This window comes from Chenopodium album, chromosome 4, assembly GCF_948465745.1.
Source record: "Chenopodium album chromosome 4, dcCheAlbu1.1, whole genome shotgun sequence".
Lineage (NCBI taxonomy): Eukaryota > Viridiplantae > Streptophyta > Magnoliopsida > Caryophyllales > Amaranthaceae > Chenopodium > Chenopodium album.
This window is the reverse complement of record NC_137837.1, coordinates 61,862,264-61,876,778: the sequence shown is the minus strand read 5'-3', so window position 1 is coordinate 61,876,778 and position 14,515 is coordinate 61,862,264. Positions and strand designations below refer to the sequence as shown.

The 14,515-nt window shown below is 35.3% G+C and overlaps 1 protein-coding gene and 1 pseudogene across 1 annotated transcript; one reads left to right on the top strand and one right to left on the bottom strand.

Moving 5' to 3' along the window:
* Positions 1-218: 218 nt before the first annotated feature.
* Positions 219-2,854, top strand: LOC145627986 (1-aminocyclopropane-1-carboxylate oxidase homolog 1 pseudogene; annotated as a pseudogene).
* A 4,516-nt stretch (positions 2,855-7,370) lies between these two features.
* Positions 7,371-8,930, bottom strand: LOC145627985 (uncharacterized). Its single transcript, XM_081680324.1, has 2 exons — positions 8,259-8,930; positions 7,371-7,985 (listed from the first exon to the last, which is right to left on the bottom strand). Exons 1-2 carry the CDS (start codon positions 8,928-8,930, stop codon positions 7,371-7,373), a joined length of 1,287 nt encoding a protein of 428 aa, XP_081536450.1.
* Positions 8,931-14,515: the final 5,585 nt, after the last annotated feature.

The following is a 14,515-nucleotide window of genomic DNA, read 5'->3' as shown; positions in this document are numbered from 1 at the left end:
TTTATTAGTTGTCTATTGATTATGTTAATAAATTAATGAGATTCACATGGATAAGCATTTTGATTAGCCCATGATTTCCTCATGCATTTGATTTACGAATGTTATATAATCATCAATTTTTATTAGATTTTTCATCAATTCTAAAATAATATAAGCCCCAAAGAAAACAAAAAAAATTCTCTTAAAGTTATTTCATCAAAGAAAGGTTTTAAAATCCAATGGATACCCAAAATGCCTTCAATGAAACACAAAGTAGTTATGATCGACTTAATGAACTTAAGGCATTCGATGAAGGAAAACTTGGGGTGAAAGGGCTTGTAGATGCAGGAATCCAAAAAATTCCCGGCATGTTTGTTAGACCGCTTGAGGATCGTTTAAAAGATTTTGGTACATGTTCCGATGATATAAGTGTGCCGGTAATAGATTTTGCACATTTTGGTGAAAATAAAGATCGCACTGCTGAGATCATCAAGGAAACTATTGTGGCATCAAAAGAATGGGGGGTTTTTTCAAGTGATAAACCATGGGATTCCTAAGGAGTTGTTAGAATTAATGATTGAAAGAAGTCGAATGTTTCATGAACAAGATGCCGAGACTAAAAAAATGTTCTATAGTCGCGATTTTCAGTCAAAGCCTGTGTACTTTTTTAGCAACCATGACTTGTATCAGTCAAAGGCTGCAAATTGGAGAGACACTTTGTATGTGAACGCTCGACTTACTAATGGTGAAGTTGATCCTCAAGAGTTGCCTCCTATATGCAGGTAAGTTAATTATTTGTCTCACACAATGCACACTTATTTATTTTCCAATATTGAGTTACAAAAATGTTGTTATCATACATAAGATATATACTCTCTTCATAACTAAAATAATTTCTAATTCACTCATAAACCTTGTATATAAACAAAAATCCATTTTACCTTTTTTCCGTTTACTTTCAAACAACCAAACCTTAATATCTGTTTATTTTTTCTTTTTCACTTTAAACTACAAACCTTGTTATATAAATATTTATCTTTAAAAAACCAATCTCCATAGTTTTTCTTTTTATTCTCCTTCTTCAAAACTTGTGGCAAAGGCAAACAAGATTTTTAGTTCGTGGCAAGGAGATATAATTTTCTATAAGTCTAAGCCTGTATATATGTATTGAATAGTCTGCTACAAAATAGTGCATTAAGCCTTAGTTCTTAAACAAATAAGTAGTATATATAGGGATGGAAATGGTTCTTTTATCCAATCCAAATAGGGTGAGTCTAGTTCCATTTTGTAAGATCTAAATCCTCTAGTTTTGGACTCAATAGATCCAAATTTGTTTCTGATAGGCATAATCTACTCTGTCTAGATCTGGTGGCCCACAAATCTTACTTTAAGCGTTTCTCATATAATTGATTTTATTTGAGAAACTTTATTTCTTTAATATATATGCCATCCGTTTCTTTTTAATTGATTTGAGCACTAAATACATAAATTACTTTGACTTATTTTTATGATTTATTCTTAATAAAAACATCAATATGAGAGGTCTTGTTTGATTTATCTCAGTCTCTTTTTTTTCAAACATTAATTGATATAAAATTTGAAGTTATGTATTGAAAATTGTGGATAAATGAAACGTGCCAACTAAAATGAAAAGGAGGAATTATTTTCAGTGATTTTATAACTTTAGTTTTTGTTATTTTGAATAAATGATGTATAAGCGCGGAATCAAATAAATAAACTTAAAAATAACACTGCACTTAGATTTTATAAAAAAAATATCTAAAATAATAACTTTTTATTGCAAAAAAAGCTCACATCGATTCGGTTGATATAGATCTAGATCCAAAAATTTTGGATCCACGAATTAGATTCATCTCTAGAGAATGAAGGTGGATCTGGATCCAATAGAATTTGATCCAAATTCAACTCGTTGTCATCCCTCAACATATAAATCAACTGATTATGAAACTAATGTATATGTTAGTCATTGGTTTTTTTCATATGAGGCAACCAAATAAAAGCACCAGTGCGTTTATCCTTAACAAATTCAGACAATCAATGCAAATTAAATTGCTTCACATGTGCATACACATAACTATACTATATATTTTTCAAATGGTTTGTTTTAAATATTGATTTTTATATAATGAATTCGTTTTTGCAGGGATGTGACATTGGAGTATGTTAACCATATCCATAAGCTTGCTGATCTCATACTTATGTCAATATCATTAGGTCTTGGACTTGAACCCGAATGTCTTGGAAATATGGCAAAATGTACAAAAAGCTGGGCCATAATTAACAGTTATTATCCAGCATGTCCAGAACCAGAATTGACCATTGGATTAGATGCTCAAGTTGATACTTCATTTATCACATTACTCTTACAAGACAATATTGGTGGCCTCCAGGTCCTTCATGAAAAAAAATGGGTTACTGTGGAGCCTATTTCTGGTGCTTTGATTGTTAACTTTGGAAAAATACTTCAGGTTTTATTTTTTTACCTCTAAAACTATATTATTAAATTTCTAATTCTTATATAAGTGTGTAATTTTTAAGCTTTTTATTGGTGTGTTATATATATTTATCTTATATCTTACAGATGATAACTAATGATATGATAAAAGGAGTTTGTCATAGAGTTATTGCGAAAACAATTGGACGAAGGATTTCCATTGCAATAAATTATAATGGAATTTACTCATCCGAGAAGATACATGGTCCAATAAAGGAATTAACATCAGAGGAAAATCCACCTATTTATAAGAAATTCTCAACTGAGGGCCTCATCAAAAGCTTTTTCTCGAAATCACTTGATGAGGTTGGAGCCAATCTTGATGATTTCAAACTTCAATATCATGGTGATGGCAACTAATTATCATGGGAATTCATGCTACAAATTTATGTTTACTTGCTACAGAATAAACAAACTTTTATGATCTTTTGTAGCAATTTATGTTTCCATTATAGTTCATGAAACACCTTTAATTACTATGTGCGTTTTTTAATCTTTATTATGCGCTTTGTAGCATGAATGCCTTTACACAAAATTAGAGTTTGTTTATCATGATTTGTTTTATCTTTATTATATAAGTATTATTTTCGTGCCGTATAAAAATTGTTGTGTTGTTAATAATAGTGTAATGTAGTTCAAGTTTCACATTTTAATATTGTACTGTACAGAAGCATGCATGTTCGTTCTTATAAGCATCAAATTATATAATTAAGATTAAAAATTAGTCGATAATTATTTGGGTTGATTATAAATGTGTTTGAGCTCATATCAACTTAGGGAAGCCTAAGCTCGAATGTATAACTAAGTATCAAATACGTTAGTAAGTAATCTTAAACTTCATTTTAAAGGAAAAAAAACTATCGATTAACTCATGGTGGTCCCAATTTTGGGAGTGTCCTTAAAATAGTCCCTAGCTTATGACGATCGACTAGATAAAATGGTTAAAACACGTGTTGTATTTTTAGTGGTTCGTTTTCTTTCGAAAAATAACATGAAGATGGTGTACATGGGATGGGGGGTGGGGCAGTGTTTATAATGGTGGAGGATTTATTTTTGTCGCCTATCTGGCATGTATGTAGAATTAGTAAGCAGTCAAACCATGTAAAAATATATTCGGGACTCTTTGATAAGGACCCCCCTTAAGTTAGGATCATCCTGAGTTAATCAATAATTGACCCCTTTAAAAATAAGATTAGTCATAGTTGGGACTGTTGGTGTCAAATTTTCCTTTTTTAAATCCAATTGAAATAATAAATTTGTTTTTTTTGTCTTTTTTGCAAATGAGATTTATACTCTCGATTCTTGAAAATAAATTCTTTGATATCAATTCAAGTGTAAGATGCAAACATAAATTATAAAATTAAAAAGTTATACATTACAAGATTCAAGTATAAGATTCAAGTTAATTGATAAACTAAGTAATTAATAGAAATTAATTCATGTAAGTTGACAAGTTTAAGGTAATTGCTAAGGTTTAATAGCATGACTTGCTTAATATTCATCAAGTAGTGTGTTTCTTGGCCGACGCTCCTCCGAATTATAATTTTCGTATACACTTGTCTATAAAAAATATATTAGAAAACTAAGAAGGAAAGAAAGATAGATATTAATAAGATTAGCAAAAATGAGTAATATTAAATTTTTATAAATTTATTAATTGTTTGTCGTATGTAATAGGTCGGAATCACACAAAATCAACCAAAAAACTCAAAATAATAAGAGTAGGGTTAGAGCTTGATGCATCTTTCTCTTTATTATTTTCTTCCTCTTCTTCATCTCCATTAAGTTAACCTGTTACATCTTGTTCATTCTCCCCCCCTTCCCCACCCAAAAAAAAACTAGGAAAATTTGCCAAGAATAATACCACCTTTCACCGGTCTTCAAAGAATAGAATGACCCTTGGATTATTTCAAAATAAAACGCCATTTGCTACACATTTGCAAAAAATAGAACAAAAAACATATAACCTGTTTTAGAGGTTACATTTGACAAGTGTCACATGTGTGATTGGTTGAAATAATTTAATTTAATTTTAACATTTTTTTATAATACTGATTTTTTTAAAAAAAAAACTTTTAAAATAATTAAAACCGAAGAAAAAATTGAAATTTAAAAAAAAACCCCTCCCCTTACGTCACCAACCTCACCGTCGGGCCCTCCCCACAACCGGCAACAGCCAGAGCCCCTCTACCTGTCACCAATGGCACCCCTCTTGACCCAGATCTATACCTTTGAGCCACCGGCCCAAGATGTAGGAGTTTTGGGGTTCGATGAGATTTTAAACCTTAAAACCACCACTCGATTTTGGGGTTTTAGAGTTACTGTGGTGGTTCAAAGGGGGAAGGGGGTGGAAACGACTATGGGAGGGGCAAAATTGGTTCTCTAGCAAAATGGAGGTGGTTTGGGTGCCGGCCGGTGGGGAATTGAGGGTTTTTGAGGAGAGGGAAGAGGGTTTTCGAGGTGAAGGAGAAGGGTTTTCGGGTACGAGGAAGATGGTTGAGTGGAAGGATATAGGTGGTCGGTGTCTGAAGAGCGGTGTCGTTAGCGTCGGGGTAGGGGCTCTGGCCGCCGGAGGTAATGGGGAGGCCCGGTGATAGGGGTGGCTGTCGACAGGGATAGGGAGGTTTTTTTTTTTTATTTTTTTTTTTTTTCAAATTTAAGTATTTTTTTAAATTTTTTTAAGGTTTTTTATTAAAAAAAATTGACCAACGACATTGTGACACTTGTCACTAGTAACCTATTAAATAGGTTATGAACCGGTTACATTACATTTTTGGCAGATGTGTATCAAAGGTCGTTTTATTTTGAAATAATCCAAAGGTCGTTCTATTCTTGGAAAACCGGTGAAAGGTGGTCTTATTTTTGGCAAATTTTCCAAACAACTAAGTAAAATAACATGTGTTTTAGATCTAAAAATGGAGTAAAAGATCTCGGATGGGTGAGTTAATTTCTTAAAGTGTTCTCTAAATTAGTTGCAAAAGATTTTTGGGGGGTGGAAGCTATGAAGTAGAATGGTAGATAATGGTGACGGGTGGCTAATGAACGATAGGAGTTTAATTAGTGTTAGAAGTGAGAGAATACTCATTTTATGTGGCCATGTGGGTGACTGGTTAGTTAGAAACTAATATTGTGCTATGAATTTTATATGGCCAACGAAGAGGCTATGTCTTCCTAAATAAAGTGGACTAAGAGTTTTACAGTTGTGGAATTGGTTCCGGGTACAAGTCGGCTACTGGGTTGAAGAAGATCTCGGATTCGAACCACTTATAACCAGTTTTAGGATAGGTTCTAACCAGCTCCGGGTCCGGGACATAGTACCCCGTATATATTTTTGCTCACCCCTAGTTTTTATGCATTGTATCCGAGGCCCGACATATGAAACTTCTTTGTATATCTTTTAAATGCATTAATTTGATTTTTGCACTATTCTTATATCAAATTTGACTTTTATTTATTAATATATAAAAAACATATGTTTTTTTTGGAAATTAAAAAAGGAAAATAACAGTTAAGAATACAGCCAAAGAAGCCAAAAAACTGACTCATCAGTCAAAATAGCTAAAAAAACAAAAACAGACATTAAAAAGATCAATTGTCTAACAAGAATTTCCTCAGAGTTTCACTAGATATGCAAGCAACTTTGAAATTGATCTCCTTGAATAGCAGAGTAGCAGACATAGCTTTGTGACATTGATTAAAGACCTGATCATTCCTGTGCAGCCATATGGCATACAGACAATCAACAAGGTACATCAAGAATAGTTGACGCTTAACAGTCTTCGTCTTAGCACTTTTCACAGTCCAAGCTAGCTCATTAGAGAAAGTATTAGGAGATCTATCAAAACGCAGGAGCTTAAGAACCATAGTCCAAATCTGAGCAGAGAAATTACACTAAAAGAACATATGTTCAACCGACTCAAGCACTGCATTACATAAACAACAATTCACATCTGTCACAATACCCCAAGCAGCCAACCTGTCTCTAGTAGGGAGTCTGTTGTTAACAGTTAGCCAAGTAGAGAATAAGATCCTAGGAGAAGCCTGATTTTGACACAAAACTCTATTTTAGGGAACTTTCTCAAAGTCACCCTGTAGATGATCTCTTTAATAGAAAATGACCCATTTTTCACAAACTTGCCCCATCCACCAGCAGAAGTAATGACTTGAGAATAGTCAAATATTTTCCTTAGAGCCCAAGAGCTATTGGCAGGACACCTAACAGTCCAAATGTCATTGTTCTTCATATAGTATGCATCTACCCATCTTACCCAGAGCTTGTCTTTTTTGCAAGAAATAGCCCATTAGAGCTTACAAATGGCAGCTTTGTTCTAATTGATCATATCCTTGGTATTCCATCCACCATCCACCCTAGGGAGACAAAGAGTATTCCAGGCTGCAAGAGCTTTTTTTGAAGCTTCAATGTTTCATGTCCAAAGAAACAGTCTGCAAAACCTCTTAATTTCCTTAATAGCTTTCTTAGGGATAATAAAAATCTGGCACCAATATGTCTGCAAGCTTAATAAAATCACCTTGACCAACTGTAGTCTGCCATCATAGGAGAGATTCTAGCTTTTAGCTCTAGCAATTACCCTTTCAATTAAAGGTTTACAATCAGCATAAGAGAGCTTGGTAGTAGCAAGGGGCACACCCAAATATCTGAAAGGGAAAGAACCAGCTGGAATCTGTAGCTTAGTAATGATTTGCTGCTATTCACCCCAATCAACTCTACCAATGTAAACATTACTCTTCTCTAGGTTGACTTCTAAACTAGAAGCACAAGAAAACTTTTGAAAAGCTTGAAAGAGCACAGTAACAGAGATTATATTAGGCCTACAGAACATCAAAAGGTCATCTGTAAATATGATATGAGTGATATTCAATTTTTCACATTTTGGATGAAAATTGAAGTTGAGTCATTTTTCAAGTAATCCATGTTTTTGGACAAGTATTCCATGCCTATTGCAAAGAGGAAGGGAGAAAGAAGGTTTCCTTGTCTCAACCCTTTCTTGGAAGGGAAAGGAGGGCTAGGCTTTCCATTAATAAGGATGCTATAAGAGACACAGGTTAGGCAAGCAAAGATCCAATCTCGGAATTTATCTGGAAAGTCAAGCTCTTGCATAACACTACTCAGAAAACTCCATTCAATGAAGTCATAAGCCTTTTTGAGATCAACCTTTATCATACACCTAGGAGAGATATGTTTCCTAGTATAGCACTTGATGAGCTCTGTTTCCAAAAGGATATTATCGGAAATATGTCTTCCAGGAATGAAACCTGCCTGACAGTCATTAACCACATATCCCACCACTAACTGAAGCCTTGCAGTCAAGATCTTTGCAATGATTTTGTAGATCATAGAGCAACAAGCAATTGGCCTGAAGTCTTTAACTTTTGTAGGATTAGAGACTTTAGGAACCAAAGTAACAACAATGCAATTAGTTTGTTTTAGGAGCTGCTTCTTATCAAAAAATTCCTTAACAACCAAACAATCCTATTTCAAAGTAACCCAAGCCTGTTTGAAGAAAACAGAATTCAATCCATCAATTCCAGGGAGCTTTTTTTTATCATCAATCCCATTCAGAGCACTTTCAATTTCAAGGTCAGTTCTAGGACCAGCTCTCATTATGGGGAGGTTAATCATAAGAAGATGAGTAGCACAAGACCCAAGTAAGCCACCATAGTTACTGAGGATTTTATTCTGAATATCATCATGTTTAGTCAATTTCTCATTTTGCTAATTATAAATGATAGAGATTCTATTAACTCTATGCCTTTCTTTGACAGAAGAGTAAAATAAATGATGGTTAGAATCCCCAGTGTGAAGCCATTGAACTCTTGATTTTTGCCTTAGAGCAGTCTCTTCAATATTTAGCCATTTTTTAAGAATAGCAACATTGTTTCTTTCCTGTTGAAGAAGATCAAAATCAGAATAATCACTATGCAGTTGAGATTGTATAGTATTCAGGTCTGCACGAGCAATCTTAATTTTCTCTGAAAGGCCCTTGAACTCCTCCTTATGTAGGCCCTTAAGTTTCCCTTTGATCATCTTCAGCCTTGACCAAACAGAAAATATAGCAGAGCTAGCAACCTCATTACTCCAACATTCATTAACAATAGGAAGGAACTCTTTATGATCAGCTGGGTAGTCAAAGAACTTGAAAGGTCTTCCACCCCCAGGAGCATTATGAATACAATCCACCAAGATTGGGCTATGATCAGAAATGGATGGGCTTAGATATTCAGCAACTATATCACCTTTAATCATCATCCGTTCTGTATTCCCAAGACACCAGTCTATCCTACTAGCAGTATTAGTGCTCACATCACCTTTATGCCAAGAATAATAGTGACCTATACTCTTAATAACAGTAAGATTATAGGTAGTGATAAACTCAGAAAAATCATGAATCTCATGCATAACTAACAATAGTGCCATTAACACGATTAGAGAGATTTAACATAATGTTAAAGTCCCCAGCAATAAGCCAAGATTGATTGCCAACAGAAGCAAAAATACTCCCTAACTCAACCCACAAAGCTTTCCTGGTCTCAACAGAATGCAACCCATACACAGCAAAAAAAAAAAAAAAAAAAAAAAAGATTGACCTAGAGCAAGATCAATAATTTCACAATGAATAACTTGAGAAGAAATAAAGAGAATTGAAACAGTAACATTGTTAGGCTGGCACCCCAACCAGATTTTGCCTCTATCACAAAAAGCATAGTTCGTTTCCCATTGCCAAAGTCTACCAAATTTCTTCATATATTTATTACAATTTTGCGGTTTTACTCTAGTTTCTAGCAGAGAATACCTTAGAAGGGTCATCTAACCCCCTTATATTCCAAGTGCATAGACTAATCATCAAACATCTGGAGGATCCTCAAGTACATCCTGAGTAGAACTGGCTTCTGCATCCACATTTTCCACTTCTGCCACATCCATTTCCGAGAGAGAGAGTTAAAGGTATTAGATGAGCTAATAGGAACTCCTCTATTCTTAGCTTTCTTTGTAGCAACTCTCCATCCTTCATCAGCACCAGATTGGTTACCAATAAATGTGTGGTGTTCAGGAGTGCTCACATTATTGGCATTGGCTGGTTAAAGCACTTGGTTAGGCTGCTGATTAGTTTGTTAGGGATGCACGTTCTTAGGCACCCATACTTGCTTATGAGTTTTCTTCATAGGAGCAACAAGCTTGGCCAGCTTATTATAAGCAGAGCAATCATGCCCTAACATCTGACGTTTTTTTACAGTAAGCTGGCTTCCAATCACAAACCACCTTTTGCTTGAACGCAACTCCCATCTCATCTTCAATCCAAACATGGTCAGGGAGTGTAGTTGTAACATCCATTTCCATCTGAATACGAGCAAAAGAGACCCTCTATTGCCTAGTAGTGCAGTCATCAGCAAGTAAGGGAACACCTAAGGTGCTAGAAATTCTAGTCAGAGAATCAGCACTCTAGCAATTTAAAGGAAGATTAGGGAGCTTAATCCAAAGAGGAATCACTTTCAAGATTTCCTCATAGAAGTTGAAATGAGCAGACCATGGCTTGATTATCAGTGGTTTATTCAAAAAAATTGTAAGGTCCACTAATCAAAATCACATCTCTATCCTCAATAGAATTAAATTTAACAACAAAATATCCATCATCATGCAAGAAAACATATGGAATTTGAACTTGATTCCAGATTGAGGCAGTATACCTTTTCACCGCTGAAAGAGTGGGAGTATCTCCAACAACATAAAGTATAATCGAAGCAAGCCATTTCAAATTCATAGCCTCAGTCTCTGCATTCAGCATTTGAGCAACCTTCTTCCCTTCTTTCACCACCGGAGTAAAAAATTGCAGAGCTAAACCCTTGCTCGTCAATGGAGAACGCTGAAATAAAAACTTGTCCAGGTAGTTTTTGGATTATCCATGTCAAGCCGGCGCTGAACTTGTTTCTCCTTGCCCATAGTGTTAGTTCTTCCTCAACAATATTCCCCATAGCATTCAAACAATGAGTTTCATCCTCAATCGCATAAGCTGAAGCATTCCCAGATCTGACTGAAGTTTCCCCCAAACTCTGAGATTTGGTTACTGTTCCATTGATTTCATCGTTCACTGAAGGAAAACCCAAAACTCGCTTCTGCTCTATTAAACTCTCATGCTCCTTCCTAGTAATAAGCCCAACACTTGGATGAATTAGCGGAGACTGAACCAGCTCCACCTGACCACCCATTCCATTCGGCACCAACATAATCCTAAGATCGACATTACCACTAGCTCCTGAAGTAACACCACCAGTAGTTATTATTGAAGTAGATCCATTCTTCTCCAATATATTATTTGAGGATGAGTTCTTTTTCTTCTTCACCATATATGGAGGTTAGTTTATGTTAGTAATCGCCCTAAACATGCACCAGAAACCCTAGAGAGAGAAGTTTATGATACCTCGTAATTGATTTTGATAAGTTTGAGTTTAAAAAAAACACATGTTTTATATGTTTCTGGATTAATCAAAGTGTATATTTTTAATATTTTTTTATACTCTTACCTTTGCTTCACGATAGAACCCCCAAGTTTATCAAAAATACATCAAAATACCCTTAGTGACTAACAACCTTTAGTTCTACTAGTCGTTAACCTTTAACTAACCCATTATCACCTCCCAGGTTTAGCCTATGCCTACTAAAAACTTTCATGGCAATAAGGCTTGGCCTTAGTGCATAGATGAACCAAGCTTTGGAGTCGCTTCGTCCCCATTAAAAGATCATAGAGTCGTCGTCCGTATTCAAACATGTGCTCTCAAAATACCGAATGACTTGCTACGCAACCGAACATTCAACTATGATGCATTTGTGACCACCCCTTGAAGCCAATTAATAGTAAGAACATAGAACCTTTACATTTAGGTTACGAACTTCATTGCATTATTTGTAACTAAATGTTAAGTGTGCATATTTGTTGCTTCTATGCTGATACTATGGCTTTTAACGTGTTTACGAGTGGTCTAAATTCGTATTGTAATTTATCCCGCTTCGAGTAAAAAAACACTTGATGAAAACATAGATTCAGCGAGCCACGCTGCATGTGTAACACGCCAGTTTTTGGCATGCATTACATACATGAACACAATGCCACATTGTAGTTTATCACACACAAAACTAGCATGACACATGTAGACACCCAATTATGTCTCCCCAAAACCAAACCCAGTGATGAATACCTTTCACGTCGAAAGATAATCGAACAAAGTGAAAGTGTGAAATGTTTAGTGTTGCGGTAGCTTTTATTAAAATCCTTCTTTTTGTTTTCCAAAACCTACTTTATTTTTGAAAATAGCCAGTCCAATTTAGTTTGGTCCATGATAAGGGTCCAATAATAGTGTAGTTGGATTAGGCTCAAAAAGAGCTTTCCAACGATAAATTATAAGCCCAATTCCGATGAATAATGAGGAAGTTATGACCAAACTACTAAGTTGGGCCCGATTTGGCTCTTACATGCGGCCCAATGATCTAGAGGAGGGCCTATTATTAATTATCATTTGCTATTAGGATTGATTATAGTCTTCTAGAATTATCTAGAAGGTTCTCTTAAATCCTAATGGAGTTAGGATTGATAATTATGTTTTATAGAGTTTTATTTGGAATAAAATAAGTGTTTTTATGAAAATACGATTTTAACCTGAAACATGGATTTTACGACTTAATCATGTTAAGAAAAGGATTCCCTGTGGAAAACGTGTGAATTTTCTAAAACAGCGCCTGGTGCTAATACCTGTCGCCTGGCGCTGGTCCTGTCGTCTTGCGACAAGAAGTGTTTTATTCCTATTGGAACTCGATCTCTTTTCTATCGGTTTCCGGACTAGTTTTCAACATCCACAGTACAACCATCAATTCTCTATATTCTCTCTCTGAGCATTAGCTTATTCTTTCTCCCTCTTGCTTTCTAAACCAACCTTTTTACAAACACAATTCCGCATTCACAAGTTCTAAACACACCTAGCCAAGTTCGAAGTTGCCTTCGCCCCAGACGTGAAAGGTTGATACCTTCTGAGGGTTTGTTCCCAAATCCAGTCTATACTTTTTAACTCTTTGTTCTTTGATTTTAATATTTTATTGAAGTTTACTAACGCGTGTATTTTATTATTAGAAAGAGGCACGAGGCATCAAAGTAAGTAATCTTATTGCTCTATTCTTGTAGAAAGCATGTTTATTATTTATTAATTCCTAGTATCATTTTAGGATGTTATTTATTGCTTTCTAGGATCATGTTTAGGGTGCTTCTTATACTTTCTAATATCATATCAATATCATGTTAGGCTTAAAGCTTTGATCTTTAATGTTTAGTGACATGCTAGGGTTTCTTATTAATCATGTTAGTATCATGCCTAGGATCTTGTTATTATTATTAAGCTTTAACATGATTATGATTGTTATTATGATGATTGTTATGATTGTTGTTATTATTGTTATTATCATTATGCTTGATATATATCTATTGTTATTTCTTGATCACGCCTTTTTATGCAGGTTGAAAGGGAATTTGTACTTAAAATCACGCCTAATAAGATAATTAATGATTTGTTTTAGGCTAATATGATTTTAATTCAAGTGATCGCCAATAATAGTTTTGTTTGTGCATTAATATTCAACCATTATAGATTAAACAGGTTTAGGGTTAACCTAATGATTGCATGTTAGTCAGAAAGCGCACATGAATACGAGCAGAATAAAGTAGAGCCTATTTTATAGGGCGGGTTCTTTCTCTTTTAGATTGGATTCGTACCCTCATCCCCAAATATCCAATCATGGTTCCAGACCTATGGAGTTAGCGATCTCATGGATTGTGAAGGGGTGTAACCTTCACCCTGTGAACGGTTTACAAGTTCCTAAAACTTGTTGGCGACTCTTTTGCTCTCGTTTCCCTCCCTTTGGACGCCACCATACTTAAGTGTATGATCACAGTGGGGTTCAAGTTTGGGTTGCTTGAAATATTCCCTACAGTTTTTTTGGCGACTCCGCCAGGGACAATTTCTATTTTAAATCCTAAAATTTATTTTGGCAATGATTTAGAATGAGCGGATGAGACTCAAAATGTTCTAAGTATTTCATGTGCGTAATTTTGATTAACATTATTGATATGCATAAAAAGGTCCTCATTGGAAACACCATCCGTAATGAGTAAAAAACATAGGATTTTTACACGTAGTAAATTTGAGAAATATCTTTCACAACTAGAATCAAAATAATACTGCGAACACTGGAAAATTCTAAGAACACAGAGAGCTGCTGAGGCATGTAGGAACTAGCAACGAGAAAACAAAGCCAGTGCCTTGCGATGGTTTTGTCGCCTGGCGACAACAATGTCGTCTGGCAACAGAGTCATCTCCTGGCGCCAGTCTCTGTTGTCTCGCGCCAAGTTATTCCAATACCGAGCCAGAAATTTGCCTTCTTGTTTTGACTAGTTCTAGTATTGTTTGCTCGGTTCTATTTCCTAATTGAGTTTTTCTTTCTTTTCTGAACCCATATGTGTTCTACATATGGCCATAACCTTCTGGGGTTTCACGCTCCATCCGCCCAATCGAACGCTCCTGGCAACAACGGGTACATCCGAGTTTGTGAATCCACCAAACCGTGGAAGCAAGTTTAACTTGCGGGGTCCCATCCATACGCGCCAACCCTTCCAAAGGTAAGGCTTCCGCGCGATGCATCCAGACTCATTACCATGGACCCTCTTTGACTAACCCATATCTTTAAACTTTAGAGAACTAGAGCCATGGTTAGGTCGCAAACTCATTGCATCATATTGTGCTTACTTGACTACTTGTGCATTCTTTGCTTGTGCATAACCTATGTGTGTTTACACAAACCGTTTGTTTGACTTTTGAATGAGTCTAATTAAACCAATTAATGAATAAAATGACTTTGCTTAATTAATTAATTAATTTGAGTAATTAAAGTCTAAATAAATGGATCAAACCTGACTTAGTACGACTTTGGGTCTGTCCCTTTAGAGCAAAACACTGGAAACAGTC